The following is a 22143-nucleotide window of genomic DNA, read 5'->3' on the forward strand; positions in this document are numbered from 1 at the left end:
TTTTTATTGTGAATTATGTGATAGTTTACATGGGAAAATATTAGCTTTACATTCAACCTATCGTATTTTGTTTCATTATCATAATTATAATCCCCTCCATGTATCATCAAACAACCAAAGGGTACACCTTGCAAGTCTGTCCCCTGGTCATCAACACACAGCCCCTCTCGTTCCTGGGTCTAGAGTCCCCAGCTGCTCCATCTCTCCATGTTAGTGTCTCTGCCTCCATCTCTGGTGTCCCTACTTCTCTGGGTAGGGTCCCAGTCTCTGCTCTTCTCCCTTGATGGTTCCAGGGACCTCCACTCCTGGACTGAAAAGTCAACCACTTCCCCTCCTTTTGTTACAAAATGTCTACCTTTACATTTCCAACCCCCACCGTCAGTCCTGATAGCAGTTATTCACTATTGTACCACAAGAGTCTTGTCACCATCTACTTTCATCAGTCCCATCCAGACAGATTAGAAATCACCCAGTAGAGATTCTACCTTCCCTCACACCCTCTGGAAAGAGGCTTCCTCTTGAAAGCTTGTAAGCCAGTCACTACTTGCCTTTGTAGCTTCCCCCCTGCCTCCATTTGGGTAGCCCATTCATGTCTACCCTGTGTACCGAGGGCGTGAGAATGATCCTCACACTAAAGATTTGTTCCCTCTTTTGACCTATACATCCATAGGTATAGGTCAAGTTCATCAAATTGTATCAGATTACTCTTTTTTTTCCTCTTATTTCTTCTCTAGTCGAGTTCTGATCATCCAGCTATTGAAGCCAGGTCAAGTGGTTTCTATCTGTAAGTGTAGGTGTTCTTGTGCATCTCCCCTCACTTCTTAGCAACTGGACGCATCACTCTCCACTCTAATCCTCTGTGGCCCTGTCACTGTCTCTGGGCCCAGGGATCTCATGGTCTTGCCATACTGTTGGCCAACCAGATCTCAACCTAGGTTCACAGGAGTCTATTGAACGTGGTCGACCTTTGCTCACAACTTCATTGCTGTTTTTCCCCCACTTCTCCTTACCGGTCGGTAACAACGTGGTCACCAGTCAGACCACATGCCTGCTCATGTAGCCCCCTTGAGTCTTAGTCTTTCTATTTCATTTTTGACAATTTCCTATTTTTCCTAAATTCATACTTCATACATTCCATGTTCCAATTATTAATGGATGTTTACAGCTGTTTCTTTTCATTTTGAGTTGTGCCACATCAACAAATGAACATCCCGAGGGCTTTACTCCCACCAGTTTTACTCCATTTGTGTCATCATGGTCAACTCTACTTTGATGAGGCAGCTCTTCCCTATTTGTATTTTGAATGCCTTCCAACCTGAGGGGCTCATTTTCTGCCACTATATCTAACAGTACTTCTCTACTATTCATAAGGTTTTCAGTGACTAAATGTTCAGAAGTGGTTCGTCACGCCTTCTTCCTAGTCTGTCTTTGTCTGGAAGCTCCTCTGAAATCTGTCCACCATGGGTGACCCTGCTTATATCTAAAATACCCATGGCATAGCTTCCAGAATCACAGCAACTCACAAGCCACTACAGTATGACAAACTGACAGATGAGTGATGGCCATTGAGATATAGTACCTAAAAAGATTTAGATATAATAAACAATATATAAATGAAATATATCATCATTTAATACAAAGTACTATTGTTGGTTAATGCACTGGCAGGTCAAGCTGACCAGCTTCTACTTGAAACCAACTCGATGGCAGTAACAACAGTAACATTACATTACCAAAACTAATCCTTGGATTCTCCTATGAAGTTTTTTTTTGAGGCCTATAAAAGCTTACTGAATTTAATTTTTCAACAAGTTTTTTTTATATTTCAATGTGCTTATATGCTTATAAAAAGTTGATTAAAAAATTGTTTAAATTACTAAACTTAAGCCAAAAATTGGTGTTTTTTCTTGTAACACTAACTTGCAAAAACTCTGTTTTTAAAAAGAGATTAACAGCATTTTCACAGGTAATTGTATAGATCTGTAACTATTAGGGATCAAGTGCATACTTTTTAAAAAAGTACACAATGTCATAAGCTGTAAAATTAATATTTTACATCATAAATTATGAGCCAGAGCATTTTCTAGCAAGCTTAGTCAGATTGCTACAAGAGAATGTATAGTGGTCCAGATTTCAGTTTGCCTATGATTTATCCATGTGCTCGCAACTATGACTGTGTTTATGAGATCAGACCATAAAAATATTTCTGGTGTATGTATTCAGTACTCCCATGGCAGAAATATATCCTCTAGTTTCCACTTCTCTAGAGTCCTGGCGTGGCGCTGTGGGCTAATGTGTCAGACTGCAAGTCATTTGAACTGCAAGGTCGGTGGTTCAAGCTCACCAGCTGTTCCTTGGAAACCCTATACAGGGTTGCTATGGGTCAGAATTGACTTGATGGCACTTAACAGCAACAACAACGTGACCTACATTACTATATAATCTGATGGAGAAGGAAGCATTAATTATATCACAGGTCCAAAGCTAGCCATGGTAATCAGACCTGGCCTTATAATAGTGTACTCTTATTTGAATAAATTACTGTTCTAATTTCACTTAATGATAATATCTTTGCACATTTTTTTTCTGTTGTTCTCATCTTTTTGATAAGGTTTTTACAAAGCATTATACTTAAATCCACCACATCTATAAAGTAGAACATTTTTTAAAAAGAACTCTTCAACAGCAATATTGTCTGCAAATGAATGGAAAGAGGCAGTGTTCCGAGATTAGAACCTAGTCAAACAACTAACAGTTTATCTATAATCACAGATATCTATAGTCATAGCAATCTCTTATATATATAAAGGTAAAATGGTCTTTATAAGCTTGACTTATAACAGTGGTTCTCGACCTTTGGCAGGTATCAGGTTCATTTCAAGGGTTTGCTAAAACACAGCTACCTGGGCCTTATACCTAGAATCGGATTCAGATGGTCTATGTTGGGATCCAAGAATTTGCATTTCTAACAAGCTCTCAGGTGATCCTGATGCTTCTTCTCAGGGGACCACAATTGAAGAATCACTGACATATAAGAAGGATGAAAAAACAAAATCTAAAACTAATTGGGAAACAAATCCAGAGAAGAAAATCCTATTTCCATTCATTGGAATCTAAAGTAAAGTAAAAAAAAGCATGGACTTTGGAGTCAGGTTGACTCCTGACTAAAATCAGTAGTCTTATTTCTAGTACTTACCAGCTGTAAGAAAGTGAATAAAAAATCATTTACCCTCAATGAGTCTTAGTTTTCTTATCTCTGTAATGGGGAAGATAATACTTCGCTATTGGGGTTTTAGTAAAGTCAAGTAAGATAACCTATGTCAAAGTACCTAAGTATTGTCCAGCCTTCATATCTGAATATTAATAAGGCATTAAAAAAACAGCTTTATTGAGATACAACTCAGTAAGGCTTTTTTTTTAAACTGAAAACAATAAATTTTTGTGAGGAAACCAGTATGGATCTTATAATGTGAAAAGAGAAGACAAAAATTCATTCCTCTCTTAGATCAACTGGAAATCTTCTTTTCTGAATTTTATTTCATGTTTAAGAATGGTATTATTTACTTTAAATAGCCTTTACTGACCAACATTAATTAGAAAAACAGAAAAAATGGGTATGATTGAAATGCTTTGCATGTCAGTATAAGCCACAATATCATTTATCAGTGGTAAAAAATGATGCAGTGTTTTCTGAATTCTATCTTTACCTACACATGGTCTTGGGTCTAAAAAATCTGTCTTCTATACATATTATTTGGGAGTTCTGGTGTGGCACTGTAGAATAAGCACTGGACTGCTAACAGCAAGGTCAGAAGCGCAAACCCACCAGCTACTCTTTGGAAACCCTATAGAGGGTCTTTATGAGTTTTAACTGACTTGGTGTTGTTATTGTTAAGTGCCATTGAGTCTATTCTGACTCATAGCGACCCTGTATAGGGTTTCACAGGAGCAGCTGGTAAGCTTGAACTGCCGACCTTGCAGTTCAAACAGCTTTGCAGTCTGGCACATTAACCCAAAGCGCCACACCAGGACTCCGACTTGATAGAACCTAACAATAACAATAGTATATATATTTTAATGGTAGCACATTGCACAGGACCTGGTAACATTTCATTCAGTTATACATGACTCAGAGCCATGGTGTGCAACTAACAGCAATCGCAGTTCAATGACATAATCACAGACATAAAGATTCATAAAACCATTGGTAAAGCTTCATCTTTTATATTTTTGTCAGTTTCAACATTAAAAAATATTTGAATATCAGGTATAAGTCTCATATACAAAATTATTCACAGGTATACTTTTGATAAAACTAAAATTAAAAAATGAAGTTATTTAATTCTCAAGGAATTAGGGAGTTATCTGTGCCCAATTAAATCAATTTTTCAAATACTTGCAAAATATTGACATGCATAGTGAAGTAAATGATGCATATAAACATTATACTAAGTGAAGAAGTAAAACACAGAAGAATAAACACTATATGATGCCACTGAAATGAAATTCTAGAAAAGACAAAATTGTAGTGGCAAAAGAGTCCTTAAGTGGTGCAGTTAATACACTCAACTGCTAAACAAGAGGTTGGAAGCCTGAGTCCAAACAAAGGACCCTTGAATGAAGGATGGGGTAGTCTACCTTGGAAACAATCCACCATGAAAGCCCTATAGAGCACAGTTCTAATTTGACACATATGGGTTTGCTGTGAGTCTGCACTGACTCACGGGCAACAGGTTGGTTAGTTAAGTGGCAGAATGCAGTACAATAGATCAGTGGTTGCCTGCAGCTGGGGGTCTGGAAGGGAATCCACTGCAAAGGAGCTTAGAGGAAGTTTATATGGTGACAGAATTTTTCTGTATCTTGATTGTAGTGGTGGTTACCTCACTGTATACAATTTCCAAAATGTATCAAACTGCTCATTGAAATATGTGGAGTTTATTGCGTTTAAATTAATATCTCAGTAAAGCAGGACCAGACTAAATGATCTCACAATCCTTATAGGGACCGCAAGCCAGATGTTCCCCCATCCCTGCCTTAAAGAGGTGAGGAGACGGAATATATTTCTCTTAAGTAGGGGAATATATAGTCCTGGTGTGGCACTGTGGGTCAATGCACCAGACTGCAAAGTCAGTTCGAACCACAATGCTGGCAGTTCAATCTCACCAGCCACTCCTCAGAAATCCTATACAGGGTCACTATGGGTCAGAACCGACTCGACGGCACTTAACAACAATAACAGGAAAGGGTATGGTGGAAGTAACTGTTTTCTACAAGTCCAGAATCCAAGGCCCCAAATGATTTATCATGTGAGATACACAGCATGAATGTTTGGCATCTTAACACTTCCACTGGGCTTCATTTTAACACTGATTCTTACAGAAACAAGAATTTTATATAGAGAAAATGGCACATCAGTTTAAGAAAAATGTATGTAAGTTTCTCATGGGTATGGATAAATACCTTTCTTAGCACAAAGTTTTGTTTATGTTTCAGAATTCTGCTTGCCAGACATCTTTTAGACAGTTAAAAAATAGTTATCTCTTCTAGAAACAGTTTAGAAATAAACTGTATCAGGAAGATGGCAGCTTAAGAGGCTCTTTTCTGGAAGATATTTATTGCAAAGAATTATTGTTAAGTGCCATTGAGTCAGTTCTGACCCATAGCAATCCTGTATATGATTTCTGAGGAGTAGCTGCTGGATTTGAACCACTGACCTTGCAGTTAAAACTGACCTTGCAGTCCAGTGCATTATTCTGCAGTGCTACAAAGAGTAGTGGGTCTTTTTATGTATCCCTTTTGACTTTTGACACTATCCTGTCAGGTACTCTCAAAACATATGATTAGTTTTGATTTTGGAAATGTTAATAACCACTTTTTCAATTAAGATTTTTGGAACCAAAATAACATTTCTCACAGAATTTCTTGCTGAATATTCAAATGTGTGACATCTATTTCCAACCTTTTCCCTTAATTAAACAAATAAAACACTTTGACAAATGCTTAAGTACATTACTGAGCTAAACAAATAATTATGTGAGAATACAGAATGTGTTATTTGTTCATCAGCATTTCCAGGAAGTGTAAGAACTCACTGTGACAAGACCTTATGGTCTAGTCATTAGGATTTTTACACTAGCTGGTTAATCATAACATTTAAAAAAAACTCTCACCAGTTTTCTGAGGTCCTATGACCAAGAATTTTGGTAAGCGATCACAGGTTTTTTCTTTAGACCAAATATCTCTGTGGCGTTTGTCATCGCAAGGATTCTAAATGGGAGAAGAATAGAGAGACATTTTTTTTGTGTGTGTGTGTATGTGTCCATTGTGAGTTTTTAAACTTCCCCTAAAAGATATCCCAAGAAACAAGGCTGTGTAGATATTATATTTTTTTAAAAAAAGGAAAGAAAGCCTTGATATGGCATCAAAGAAGCTTTCAAATAATTCCTTTCCATCCTGAAGTTGAGGGCATGTTGGTGAGTTGGGGGAGGGAAGGCGTTTCTACTATAGGTAAATAGCCTCATATCATTGAGAGTTTAATATTTTTATTTTCTGCTGCTAGTAGTTCTATGCCTTATACATATTTATCTATTTTCACAGTGAACTTACTGAGCAGAGTCAGTGTTTTCTGCTAACCTAAGAGAAGATACGCTCTCAGCTTCAATAAAATAAATGAAATATCATGTGTCATATTTTTATTCTATGTAACTCTGAACTTCCCTGCTGGGCCTTCAAGGGGCTATGGATCTGGCCATAATAACACTATTTAAAGAGACAGCTGATTCCTTTCAGCTGCCTTCAAAGGTCAGTAAATGTATACCAAAAATGTAACGTCACAGGCTGTGATGTTAAAAAGCACTGAATTTTAGCAAAAGGGCAAAATGAGGGTGAATTGCTACCTTAGGGATTCAGCTTTTGATCTATATAGTACTTAAACTGACACATATTGTGCAAGAGGTATCTAAAAACACTCTTTAATTCTAACTGCTAAGAGCCTATTATGTAGAAAAGAGTGAAGAATTACTGTACCCTTTACTACTATTTTCAGGAGTGATGGAAAGGGACCACTTTCTATTTCTATTCAACTAATACTGTAGATATGTGTAGTTAAATAAACCTTCTGCTTATTTGTAATAAGCAACAGATGCTAAGAATGAAGTGAGAGTATTCTTTTTGGCCACTTTCCTGGAAAAAAATCGGTTTCAACCCTGTCACCTGAAATAATACCGATTTCAGTTTTAAAATAAGGTGTTAAATTAGCAGGAAAATTGCATGTCTTTGCGGAGGCTAATGGTGGTGGTGTTTTGCCATGAGTAAGAGTAAAAGATGCTTGGTATAACGATTGAAAAGTAGCATGCAAAGTCACTGACTTTACTTTGCTAAAATGTGCAGTTATTTCACTCCTTTGGCTTATCTGTCTCTGCTCTGGAGGTAATTAGCTCATGCTTTAAAATTGAACAGAAAATTCTGTTTGCCACAACATCAAATCTGTTAAATTTACTCAGTTCTACTGAAGATTGTTATTAATTCATCATCAATTCCATCAATGACTCTCTTACAGCATGTTGCATAATGATAAACTAGGAGCACAGCCTCTGGCACCAGATGGCCTAGGACTTATTCTCAGTGTCAGTAATATACTAGCTGCGTGACCTTGTTCAAGTGGCTTAACATCTCACTTTTTTAATCTATTGAATGGGAATAATAACTGTAGCTACCACACAGGATTAAATGGATGAACATATTTCAAATGGTCATTCTGACACATAGTAAACATTATGTAACTATTTGCTAAGAATCTTACCTGTAGATCATAGAGAGGGCAATTTAAGGTCAAATTATATTCCTGAACTTCTAGGATACATACAAGTCTATGCTTTGAAATCTGGGGTAACCTTAGAATACACTGAAAATGCCATATGTGTGGAATAATTACTCTTTATCTCTATGTATCTATCTATGTATCTATCTATGTATCTACCTACCTATACACATACCATGGAACACTTCCTCCTTGTTCACACTAATCCCCAACTGGAACTTTTGAAAGCTGCTCATGTTCTTCTGCTCACATGGTTCAAAAGGTGGCTAACACTTCTGAAAGCCTTGAAGAGTTGGGGTGTGTACCAGCTGGCTGCCTACTTAACACATATCCTATTGACTGTCTTCTACTTCCTCAGCCTATTACAGTCTGAAAATTCATCTTCCATTCCTAACTCAAAAAACATTATATCCACTGAGTGTGTAAAATCCTAAAATTTCTAATAGGCATGGGAACAGATAATCTGGCTCAATCTGTAGCAACAATGTTGTTATTGCTACATAGTGACTCCCCATAGGATTTCTGAGGAGTAGCAACAATGTAAGACTACAATTCAGTAAGACATAACTTCTTATATTTACTATCAAAATGTACTTTTTTTTTTTTTTTTAAAGATGTCTTTACTTTTCTGATTTGGATTACCTCATAGAACCACAAGATATGTTTGTAGGATTAATTAAGTAATTATACCAAATTACGGATCCAGTCTTACCTGCCAGAGAGGGTCTTTCTGTTCAGGGAAGAGCTCAAAGTATTTGTGAGCCAGTTGCAGTGGAGGCAGAGTCTGAAGACGCAGGTTGGTCCAGCTCTGCACGAAGTTGGCCAGATTAACAAATGTGTATAACCCCAGTCGATCATTCCCATAATTGGACAAATGGGTCATGAAAATGCTAATCTAAAAAAGGCAAAGATGAATAGCACAGGGTTTCAATTCATGAAGAGTTGTTTTTGGATTTTGAACATATCTCAAGTACTCTCATTATATGAATTCACACTACAGAATGTATCATTACCAAGGTCTGATGAGAGATTTTTTCTTGAAATTTCAATGTATTTCATAACGAAAAAGGAATGTAACATCTATTAGCAGTCATATACTGATACTAGTGCAATCAGGCTGCTGCTGAATAACATATCTTAGAGGTGTTGCTGTATAGCACAAATGGTTTCCTCTTGACTACTAACCTAAAGGGTAGAGTTTCTAACCCAACCAGTGGTAGGATGGAAGTAAGGCCTAGCAACCTGATTTCATTAAGATTACAGTAAACAACCCTTATTGAGCATTTCTACACTGTAACACATGTTGCCATGAGTTGGGATCAACTCAATGACAGATAATAACAAAAACAATGTCAATACATCTTTGCCTCTTGTTATCTGGACTATTCATCATTTGAAGAAGCAGGATCCCTGGAGGTTGCAATTTTAACTTCAGTCTGCTTACTTTAACTTATAAGCTAGTTCTTCAAGAATTTAAATTTATTTACATTTATTATAGGCTACAAGTCCTGGTGTGGTGCTGTGGGTTAATGCGCTGGACTGCAAAGTCGGCTTGATCTGCAAGGTCAATGGTTCAAGCTCACCAGTCGTTCCTCAGAAACTCTATACAGGGTTTCTATGGGTCGGAACCGACTCGATGGCACTTAACAATAACAAAAATGACAATAGGCAGGTGCCTGAATTTGTACTGAAGTAAATATTAAATATTTTCCACCAATAACACTCAAAATCTTTTCCCATATTTATTGAGTTTACTCATATAGGTATATATGGGTAATATATATTGGGGTCTCTGTGTAATACTAATGGTTAATACACTTGACTGCTAACCAAATGGTTGGCACTTCAAGTCCACCTAGAAGTGCCTTGGAAGAGAGACCTAGTAATGTAATTCAGAAAAGAAGTCATTGTACTGACCCAAGGAAGACATTCAGGCAGCCAACAAACATAAAAAGGAATGTTCATGATCATTAGCCATTGTTGTTGTTAAGTGCCATCGAGTCAATTCTGACCCATAGTGACCCTGTATAGGGTTTCCAAGGAGCAGCTGGTGAGCTTGAGCCACCGACATTGCAGTCCAAATGACTGTGCAGTCTGATGCATTAGCTCACAGCACCACACCAGGACTCCGTTTAGAGAGATGCAAATCAAAACAACAATGAGATATCATCTCACACCAGCAGCAACAGTGAAGTTACAAGAAAACAACGAATGCTAATATGAGTATGGAAAGGCAGGGACCCTCCTACATTACTGGTGGGACTGTAAATGGTTCAACCACTCTGGAAAAATGGCATGGCACATCCTCAGAAAGTTGGAAATAGAAAAACCTTCAGGTCCAGCAATTCCTCTACTTGATATATATCCTCAAGAAATATGAATCATAACACGAGTAGATATATGCACACCAATGTTCACAGCAGCACTATCCACAATAGCAAAAAGATGGAGACAGTCTAAGTGCCCATCATTGGAAGAATGGATAAACAAACTTTGGTACATACATACAATGGAATAATATACTACCTTGAAGAATAACGATGAAGCTTCAAAACACTTCATAACATGGATGAACCTTGAGGACATTATGCTGCTGAAATTGGTTAATCACAAAAGGACAAATATTGTATGAGCCTATTATTGTTAAGAAGAGATTTCCATACTAAAAGAAACATTCTTTGATGGTTACCAGGGTGGGAAGGAGGGGAGAGTAATTCATAGGTTAGAGGGTAGACACATTTTAACTTGGGTGATGGGGAGGGCAATACACAAGGAGGGGGAGGGCAATACAAAAGAAGAGGGAGGGTGGCAGATGAACAGTGAAGAGTTAGGAAGAGATGGAGGTAATTTATACTCAACCTTGGAACAACTGTATTCTATGATACAGGGATAAAGGGATCGAGAAATAATCTGAATGGGTAAAGGAGGGGAAAAATATTTAGGTGTTTGACCGTCTTGTGGATATTGGTTTCTCCTGCCTACTATTGTAAAATAGATATTTCAGTGTGATAGAAATGAATAATAGGAATTATGATTACAGAAAATTTGTAAGCCTGTCTTCAATCTATAACTAGGTTTGTTAAAAGGCAAATTAGTATTTGCCCAGAGAAACAGCTTCTTGTTAAGCCTTTGTAGAATATGGGGCCTTAGGTGAAATCTTAAACTGTACCCAGAAACTTCTGGGTTGGGACATTCAAACTTGAAAAGACATGCAGACCAAACCAGAACTGCTGGGAGAACAGAAGAATCTTATTGAATGAAAGACCTGCAGAAAAAAACCCAAAAAAACAACAGACTGTTTGGCTGTTAGAATATCAAACAAGCTGTTTTCTTTGAAGGCATCAAGGCAAGAAAAGTCAGCACATCAGGGAAAATCCCCTTCTAAGACTGAAACTCAAAGGGAACTAGCGAACAGTCTAGTATGACCACCTGGGTCTACTTGGCAGTGGAAGTGAGGGAAATGCAGTAATGAAGACAAGTGCTGAGTCTGGCCATGTTTCATTGATACCATTGACTTCGAGATGAGAGAGAGAGAGGAGGAAGGCCTGGCTGGGCTGAAATTTAGGGAGATGTGTGAACTTCTGAGCCCATGGGCACTGGAGACTAGAGCTGTGAGTGAAGCATCCAGCTGGTATGAAGTACAAGGTGGCGTGTGTTAATTCCCAAACTTGCAGGTAGTACTTACAAGTTTGGATGGCTAGCTGACCAGAACTTGATAAAGATGCTTGATACTGTGAGCAAATGTAAATTGCTACAATTTGATGAAATCGATCTTTGCTTATGGATACAGTTGTTCAAAATTTCAATCGGAATGTAAGGATTCTTCATATTAAGGAACAAGATTGTTTCCTCACTGCACTGGGTTAATAGGGACAAGCAATCTAGACACTGGATATCACAAATGGGGGATAATAAAGGCACAAAGTGGCTGGCTTACACGTTTTCATGATTGTGTTTACTATCAGAACGAGGCGGGTACGGTAGAATTCCCACTGAATAGTTTTCCTCTTCTTCGGGTGGATCTGATGAAAGGGGATGGGAGATGATGCTGATAGGATTTTATGATTCAGTTGTGAGAAATTGTTAGCAGGATTAATTGTGCTTGTAACAACTGTAACTGTAGAAGATGTGTAACTAAAAGGAGGAGTAGTTTAGGTTGATTCCAAGACCATCAAGAGGGAAGAGCATGAGTGGAGCGGGAGATCCTACCTAGAAAAGTAGAGATAGTGTCAGAGGCGATGGTGTGGAGAGAGAGTAGCTGTGGGCTCCAGGCCCATGGACCGAGAAAAGCTGTGCTTCTAAGACAGGAGACTGGCTTGCAGATAATGGCCTTAGGATTTTTAAATGAATACATATTTTTTTGTTTCATATGTGTACACCAAATATTTTTGCTTTATTCATTTGTGAAATAAATGAATGAAAAGGGAAGCCACAAGGAGGAAACAGGATAACTATTGTTGCAGGGAGGGGACTGTAATCATTGAGATGAAACAAAACGTATAATTTGTTGAATGTAAAGCTTATCATCATGTCTGCTAACCTTCGCTCAATTCACAATAAAACGTTAAAAAAAAAAAAAAAAAAGGAAAAGTCATTGTTGGCAACTCTCTGGGGCACAGTTCTACTTTGACATACATGGGAGCGCAGAAAATCAGAATCAACTCCATGGCAACATATTTTACTACTCCCCATATTTTCTCCCTCTTTTAAAAATAGTTTTCAATATTTGGGTAGATAAAATAAATTTTTCCTATGGAAGCAGCTGACCTAGATTCAATTAATGCATTAAAAAATTATAAAAATGTGGGGAACTTTTCACAGTAAAATAATTTCAGTTCTGTAGTTTTGATTACATTGTTCTGGGATGTACACTGGGCATTTTTTAAACTATTGCTTTAAGTGAATGCAAACAGTTTTTGTTGGTTAGATGTTGAAAAATGGAAATAATTCTTCAGCATGAGTTTTTTAGTGGCAAAAAAATCCATTGTGGCATTTATACTACTATAAAAAAGAATCATAAAAATAATTCATGTGGTAATAGCACTTTCCTAAAATATATAAGGTCATGGGAATGAATAGTGATAATGGTTATTATAATCATCATAATAAAGGATATAAAAGGTTCATTCATTAAGTAGCTGAGCTATTAAGTAAAATTCAATGAGGTAATGTGGTAAAGATGAGATACAAAGTTATATTAAGATTTGATATAATGAATTAGAAAAAAAATACGATTGTAACTGTGAATAAGAAGGAATAGTAATAGTTTATATTTTGTGTAACAAATCCTTCAGGGCTCTATCATGAAAAGCTGTAATCAACTGTGACCAAGAATATTTAATTGTATTTGTCATCACTCTGTCTGAACAAATATTAAACCTTAGAACTTTCACAAACAAAATACCTTGAGGGTGATTTTATGTAGCTTTTCGTTCTGCTGTGCATAAGGTCGCTATGGGTAGGCACCAACTTGATGGCACCTAACAACAACAACAACCAGCAGCAGAAAGATACAGTAATATATTTAATAAGTAAGATTTATCATTTTGGGGTCTTTCTGAAAAATGAGACATAAAAAAATTTGACCTTCTTGTTTTATTTTTATAGTCACTTCAATTCTGTGATTTTTTTTTTTTTACCTTCACCTCTTTTTCTCCTCTAAAGTGTATCAAAACAGTATGTGATTGAGAAATTTAAGAAAATGATACTTAAATTTGAAAGTTATTTTATACTGTTAGAGGCAGTTTCCTTAGTTGTTTTATATGCTACATGTTTATGTTAAAGTAGCAGAGTATTTAAAGATGGCATTCTCTTAAAAGAAAAACTTTAGTACAATGTAAAAAATATGTAAGCACAGACACATAAGACATATGTATTATTTTCCCCCTTAATTTGGCTAGTTACCAGTTCACATTTCTTGCTTTCTTTTGATGAAAGATTTATAAATGCATGTGTGTCTACATTTCAACTGAATAATATCTACAATGGAAAGAAAATAGAGAACTTAGAGATCTTGTGTGATTTTGTGATATGAATTCATGTGACCTTCCTTTGAATTCCCTTTTTCATCTTGCAAAACATTTTATTCAATGATAAGTAGAGTAGAGTACAACTTTTCTACCTGCATGACTATTTTGTTGTTATGGGCATGACTATAGACAGTAAACAATGCTACTTGCTCTGATAAAGACAGAGGCAACCCAAAATGAGTTATTTCAGCATTTGCTGGACCCCAACCTGCTTTGTAGGGATTGAGCTGATACTTATATAAGATTGAGTTAATTTCTCTCAAAGAAAAGCTAGTAGCTTACAAGGATGAAAATGTTCCCAGATTCCCAATTTCATTCCTGTATGTCCACTTGAGCATAATACAAAGCGTAAACTATAAGCAAAAGGGCTGTTTCCAAATGATTTTTTTTTCTTTTCTTTTCTAATGCATGAGTAATCTGGAACACTAAATTGTGCTCATGAGGAATCTGTACATGGACCAAAAGGTAGTTGTTTAAACAGAATAAGAAAAAACTGAATGGCTTAAAATGAGGAAAGGTGTGTGCCAGGGTTGTATTCTTTCATTGTACGTATTTGATCTGTGTGCTGAGCAAATAATCCAAGAAGCTCAATTATATGAAGAAAAACATGACATTGGGATTGGTGGAAGACTCATTAACAACTGGTGAGATGCAACGGATACAACCTTGCATGCCGAAAGTGAAGAGAATTTAAAATACTTGATGAAGATCAAAGACCACAGCCTTCGGGTTGAGCCTCATGTAAAGAAAACAAAAATCCTCACCACTGGAGCAGCAGATAACTTCATGATAAATGGAAACAATATTGAAGTTGTCAAAGACTTCATTGTAGTCAGATTGACCATCAACATTTATGGAAACAGCAGTCAAGAAATCAAAGGACATATTGCATTAGGTAAATCTGCTGCATAAGACCTCTTTAAAGTGTTCAAGAGGAAAGACGTCAGTTTGAGGACTAAGGTGTGCTTGACACAAGCCATGGTGTTTTCAATAACCTCATATGCACGTGAAAGTTAGACAGAAAATAAGGAAGATCATAGAAGGATTGATGCATTTGAGTTTTGGTGTTAGAGAATATTAAAAGTACGATGGACTGTCAAAAGAACAAACCAATCTGTGTTGGAAGAAGTACAGCCAGAATGCTCCCTGGAAGCCAGGGTGGCCAGACTTCGTCTCTCATACTTTAGACATATTGTCAGGAGGGACCAGTCACTGGAGAAGGATATCATGTTTGGCAAAATGGAGGGTCAGAGAAAAAGAGGTAGATCTCTGATGAGATGGATTGGCACAGTGGCAGCAGTGATGGAGTCAAATGTAGCAATGATTGTGAGGTTGGCGTAGGACCAGGCAGTGCTTCGTTGTGCTGTGCATAAGGTCGCTATGTGTCATTACGGACTCAATGGCACCTAACAACTAATGCATGTCACTTCATGCCACTTATAAAGTTGAGACTCAAGCCAGGGATTTTATTTTTGTGCTTCTAAAGAAACACAAGGGTAAAGTGTCCAGGACATAGAACACTTCAATTTCTACTAAAACGATTTCTTTTAGTGAATCACAAGTTTCTCTTTTGAAATGGAACAGTACATATCTTTTGCTTAATATGTAGTCTCTTCGTATTAAAAAAAAAAAAAAATTAGCCTCTTCAAGTTTTATTATTTTTAGTTATGAAATTGCACAACAAGCAATAAGACTGCTGAGAACAAACACAAAACTGAATGTTTTCAGCATATTTTCCTTGTCCCTCTTCTGACCTATGATATTTATAATGTCACTTTATCTCTTGGTAATTTCTCACCTGACAACTATTTGTTACATGGTTTCAAAAGAAACAAAGAGAAAGCCTGAAAAGGTTATCAGTTCAGAGAAAATAGATAGTAGTTTTTTTTTTTTTTTTTTTAACTTTCATAAAGTAGATGCCTTTAAAAATTTTAAAATACTTTGGAACTGAAGTTATCAAAAATATGAAATGGCCCCAAATAAATTATATCTATTATACATAGTAGTTTCAACAACAAGGAAAATGCCAAAAGAAGTTACAGTTGCATTTCTACAAAATTCTTTTGCGAAAAGTATGATATGAGTAGTTAGTTCTTACCAAAAAGACAATTTAGCTGCATAAAGTTTGATATAATCAGATGAAAAAATATTCCTCTTAGCCAAATACATATGTTATTGTTAAGTTCCACTGAGTCAGTTCTGACTCATAGCGACTCTGTCTGAAGTTTCTGAGGAGTGACTGGTGGATTTTAACTGTTGACTTTATGGTTAGTACTCCAGTCCTGCAGTGGTACGCAAACAGATATAATTGGTAAAAACTGCAGCTAAGAGAAAGATACAGGAAGCTTCAGCTACGCTTTCTAGTCCCAATCATGCAAATCTAATAAGTTCTAGGTATTGGTAATGCATGAATAATTACCAAGATGAATAAGGAAAAAACATGAGTACAGATGCAAAAACAGTTTATAATGCAGCAATATTCTCTTTGTTTTGAAAAGGTGAGGGAAGGAAAGAGGGAATTGGTGTGTAAAAAAAGTATGTTAGGTCTAATATTTATTATAAATTACGCCATTTGGGTCTGTGCAGATCAGTTTAATTCCGCAGACAGTTTATAATCATCCAGCTCTGTGCCATACTCTTTGCCTAGTTCTGGAGATCAAATATAAATATAATGCTCATTCTTCTAAGTTTTGTTCTTGAACAGCCTCAGAATTCAAAAGGCACAAAAGGATTTACAGTGGATGTTGTTGTTGTTGAGTGCTGTCGAGTTGGTTCCGACCCATAGCGACTCTGTATAGGGTTTCCGAGGAGAAGCTGGTGAGCATGAACTGCCGACCTTGCAGTTCAAACAGCTTCACAGACTGGCGCATTAACCCACAGCGCCACACCAGGACTCCTTACAGTGGATAGCACCCCCATTCCTCTGTTCTTCAGCTAGGAATGTTTTGCTTGTTTTTCTTCCAGGTGGACAAAGAACATATATTCTAGTCACCTGTTGTTGCTAAGTGCCATCAAGTCAGTTCCAGCTCATAGTGACCCTGTCCAGGGTTCCCAAGGAGCAGCTGGTGGGTTTGAACCACCAACCTTGTGGCTAGCATTCCAGTGTTTACCCTACAGCACCATACCAGGACTCCTGATCACCTAGGAAGACTTTTAAAGCTCAGATCACCAGGCATTACAAGCAGAGATTTTATGTTCTAGGTCTGGTATCTACATTTAAAAGAATCATCAGCAGTTATCCTGAAGCAGGTGTCATAGGAATACTCTGAAGAGCACAGCCTGGATCCACTCTTCATTCCCATAGAAAAGATGAAGTTCTACAAAGTTAATGGTTGCTTTAATATATATATATATTAAAGGTCAGTTTGAGCCACAAGGTTGGCGATTCAAACCCACTAGCCACTCCTTGGAAACTCTATACAAGGTTGCTATGAGTTTTAACTAACTTAACAGCACTTAACAGCAACATCATGATGTTACTTATTGGTTCAGTTGTGAGGATTTTTGTTTTATGTTGAGGCGTAATCCATACTGAAGAGTCCTGGTGTGGCACTGTAGGATCACTACTGGGTTGCTAACCACAAGGGTGGAAGTTCAAACCCATCAGTTACTCCTATGCAGGGTCGCTATGAGTCAGAATTGACTCAATGGCATATAACAATAACAATTCATGCGGATTCATGAAAATCACCTTTGATTTTATTTAGTAAGTGCTTCAATCTCTCTTCACTTTCAGCAAGCAAGAGGTTGTGTCATCTGCATATTGCAGGTTGTCCTTCAGTCTGAACACTGTGTTCTTCATGTTGTCCAGCTTCTCAGATTATTTGCTCAGCATACAGACTGAATAAATATGGCTACAACCCTGATGTGCACCTTTCTTGATTATAAACCATTCAGTATCCACTTATTCTCTCTGAACATCTTCCTCTTGGTCTATGTACAGGTTTCACATAAGCACAATTGAGGATTCTTGAATTCCCATTTTTTGCATTGTTAAGCCATAGTTTATTGTTGGATGCCTTTGTATAATCAGTGAGGCAAGCCAAACTTATTATTTTTTTGTATTCTCTGTTGTCAGTCAAGAGCCATCTGATGTCAGCCATGGTATCCATCATTCCACGTCCTCTTCTGAATCCAGCTTGAATTTCTACCAGTTCACTGCAGATGTACTGCTGCAGCCATTTTTGAATCATCTTCAGCAAAATTTTACTTACCAGTGACATTAATGATAATGTTAGGTAATATTCACAATCTCGTGGATCACTTTCCTTTGGAATGGGCACAAATGGATCTTTTCAGTTGGCTAAATAGCTGTCTTCCAAATTTCTTGGCATAGACTAGTTACCAATTTCAGTACTGCATCAGTTTGTTGAAACATTTCAATTAATATCCCATCAATTCTTGGGGCTTGATTTTTCCTGCTACCATCAGTTCTTGATCATGTGCCAACACCAGAAGTGGTTGAGTGTTAATCAATTGTTTTTCATATAGTTACTCTGCATATTCTTTTAATCTTGCTGCATCATTTAATATCTTGCCCATAGAATCCTTAATATTGCAACTCAAAACTTGATTTCCCCCCAAATCTTTCAGCTTGAGAAATGCTGAACATGTTCTTCCATTGTGGTTTTCTAACTCCAGGTTTTTACACATTTAATTATACTATTTTATACTGTCTTCTTGAGTTGCCATTTTTCTGTTCAGATATCTACTTAGCTCTTTCATTTCATTATTTCTTACTTTAACTGTTCTGTATTGAAGAGCAAATTTCAGAGTATTTTTTGACATCAATTTTGGTCTTTTCCTTCTTTTTAATGATCCTTGGTGTCATCCCACAACTCATCTGGTCTTTGGTCATTAGTGTTTAATTTGTCAAATCTGTTCTTGAGATGACCTCTAAATTCAGAAGGGATTTACTCAATGTTGTTCTTTGGCTCTTGTGGACTTATTTTTGTCTTCTTCAGCTTCAACTTAAACCTGCATATGAATAATTAGTGATTTGTTCCATAGTCTGCTGTTGGCCTTATTTTCACTAATGATATTGAGCTTCTCCATCGTCTCTCTACACAGATAAAATCAACTTGATCTCTGTAGTATTTGTATTCCATTGATAATGTCCATGTGTATTATAGTCACCATTTACGCTGTTGAAAAAGGTATTTCCAATGAATAGGTGGTGGTGGTGATTATGTGCCGTGGAGTCTGTTCTGACTCATAGCGACCCTGCATAGGGTTTCTGTGGCTATAAATCTTTATGGGAAAAGAAAGACTCATCTTTCTCTCGCGGAACAGTTGGTAGTTTTGAACTAGTTAGTCCTTGAGGTTAGCAGCCTGACTCGTAACCACTACACTACCAGTGCTCCGTAATGAATAGGTAGTTGTTGTTGTTAAGTGCCGTCGAGTCACTTCCGACCCATAGTGACCCTGTATAGGGTTTTCACGGAGCAGTTGGTGAGCTTGAACCACCGACCTTGCAGTTCAAATGACTTTGCAGTCTGGTGCATTAGTCCACAATGCCACACCAGGACTCCTGGAATTGGTAGTAGACCTTAAAAAATACTATGATATAATCTCTAGCATTTTCTCTATCAAGGTCATATTTTCCAACTATTGATCCTTCTTTGTTTTCAGCTTTCACTTTTCAATCACTAGTAACTTACAATGGATCTTGGTTTCATGTTTGATCAACTTCAGATTGAAAAAGTGAGTAAAAATCTTCAGTTTCTTCATCCTTGATATTAGTGGTGCTGGTGTGCCATAGAGTTGATTCCGACTCATAGCGACCCTGTATAGGGTTTCCGAGGCTGTAAATCTTTACAGGAGCAGAAAGTCTCATCTTTCTCCTGAGTTGTGTGTAATTTTGCTTAAGAGTTATATGAACAGGTCTTCCTTCTAGATGGATGAATATTATCCTGTCACAAACAGCACTGTACTTCATAAGAGACCCTGAAATATTCTTTTTGATAAGGAATGCACCATTCTTCTTTAATTTGTCATTCATGGCATAGCAGATCATATGATTATGATTCATAATGGTCTTTTTTTTTTTACCTCATTAATACCTAGAGGGTCACTATGAGTCAGAACCCAATCAATGGCCCTAAACAGCAACAACAGTGCCTAGAATATTGATCTTCAAGTGTTCCATTTCATTTTTCACATCTTCCAATTTTCCACAATTCATAATTCAGATATTCCATTTTCCAAGTTTTAATGGGTGTTTGCAGTTGTTTCTTCCCATTTTGAGTTGTGTCACATCAGCAAATGAAGGTCCCCAAGCTCTATGCCATCCACTTACTTGGAGGTGGCAGCTTTTTCCCATTCATATTTTGAGTGCCTTCCAAGCTGATAGGCTTACCTTCCATAACTCTATCAGACAATATCTTGCCAGTATTCATAAGTTTTTACTTACCACCCTGTGCAGGGTCACTATGAGTTGGAATCGACTCCACAGTACTTAACTACAACAACACCATTGTTTCAGAAGTAGATTTTCAGGACTTCCTTCTTAGTTTGTGTTAGCTTTGAAGCTCCACTGAAATCAGTCCACCAAGATGGATTTTACAGATAATTGAAATACCTGTGGCATAGCTTCCAGTATCACACCTGATGTAGTACCTAAGGCACCACCTTACAACAGGTGAGTAAGGGGTCATACTACCCTGAATTTGTTCACTCTTTTCTGATCTTGGAAGTGAAATAGGATTTAGTCTGGTTAGTATTTGGATGGGAGCCTTAGAGCTATCCATAGTAAAACCAAAACAAAGCAACCCCCCCCCCAAAAAAAACAAAACAAAACAAAAAACACACAGCATAATTGAATAGCCTTTTGGAGACTTCTGTACTACTGACAGATGTGTGGGGACACAATGATTCATATAGCTTTCACCAAGTTTGCCCTGACTCATAGTGATCTCATGCACAGTGAAAAAAAACATTGTCCAGTCCTGCAGAATCCCCATGATTGGTCGAAGATTGGACTATTCTGATCCATGGGGTTTTCACTGGTTGATTTTAAAGAAGAATATGAGCAGGTCTTTCTTCTTAGTCTATTTTAGCCTGGAAATTCTGCTGAAATCTGTTCAGCATCATAGCAATATGCAGACTTCACTGACATGACAGCCATTCATCACTGTGCATGACTGCATTAACCAGGTATCAAACCCATGGCTCCTGAATGGAAGATAAGAATTCTACTACAAGACTACTAATGCCTCACGTGGTTCATAGAGACAGTCACAATTTGCCCCTAATTTTTATTTAATCTCACTTTTTTTTTCATCAAAGCATAATTCCTCTCCATTTCCACATGTACTTCTAAGAATATATTATGACTTCTCTATTTAAAAGACTGCCTTTTTCTGTTCAGTTTTACTTTACTTCACTGGCATTAAAAGTTTGTGTGGTAGAGAGCAGCACATTGTGATTACCTTTCTGTTCTTCTTCCTTGACTTAGATCTTCAGACTAGAAATAGTCTTAAGGGATAAAAATAAAAGGAAGCCAGTTGATTTTTATGGAACAGTGACAAATTCTAGACAGTTCATTTTTATTATCTTAAAACATATACGTTCCACCACTGTAAATAAAGACTGTATTTCATCAAATGAGTGTGCCTCCTTCTGAAAAATAAGTATAAAATTCTGAGCAGAAAAACTAGTCTAATGATGCTGTGGACTTGAGTTTTTTATTCTATAATTTCCTATTTTAAACCTTATAATAGTTCCTCATTACCTTCTGAATGACATATGTCGGTGGTGGTGGTGATATGCTGTGGAGCCAGTGCCGACTCACGATGACCCTGTATAGAGTTTCTGAGGCTGTAAATCTTTATGGGAGCAGAAAGCCTCATCTTTTCCCCATGGAACGACTGTTAGTTTTGAGCTGCTGACCTTGAGGTTAGCAGCCTGACTCATAACCACTATGTAACCAGAGCTCCTTTCTGAATAACATATAAAATATAAATTCAGAGTAGTACAGCTCTAACTTACCTTTCCAAATGTGCTGCTCTCTAACTTCCCCAGAACTTGACTACTTTATGTAGTTTCTTCTCTCTAGAACATACTGTCTCACTTTTCTACTTGTCTAAATCCTGTGTATACACAACACCACCTCCACATTTTCAGATATCTGTAGTTAATACATTTTTTTTTTTAAATTCATCCCCAGTGCACTCCAGTTTTGTCTTTCTGACATTTTTTTATTCTGGTTTGAATTATGGTGTTTTGGTTCTATTTTTATTCATCTCCAAATTGTAAGTTCCTTAGGAACTAACATGTCGCCATTTCAATGTTATT

General features: G+C 37.1%; 1 protein-coding gene across 1 annotated transcript in view; it reads right to left on the minus strand.

Annotated features, from left to right (window-relative positions):
• Positions 1–22143, minus strand: part of NDST3 (N-deacetylase/N-sulfotransferase (heparan glucosaminyl) 3) — a 382934-nt gene that overhangs the window by 53940 nt on the left and 306851 nt on the right. The window contains exons 7-8 of the mRNA XM_006874590.1: positions 8532–8714; positions 6171–6267 (exon numbers count right to left, since the gene is read on the minus strand). Coding sequence (XP_006874652.1) covers positions 6171–6267; positions 8532–8714 — 280 coding nt within the window. The remainder of the gene's footprint in view (positions 1–6170; positions 6268–8531; positions 8715–22143) is intronic.

The sequence above is a fragment of the Chrysochloris asiatica genome, unplaced genomic scaffold, assembly GCF_000296735.1.
Source record: "Chrysochloris asiatica unplaced genomic scaffold, ChrAsi1.0 scaffold00288, whole genome shotgun sequence".
NCBI lineage: Eukaryota > Metazoa > Chordata > Mammalia > Afrosoricida > Chrysochloridae > Chrysochloris > Chrysochloris asiatica.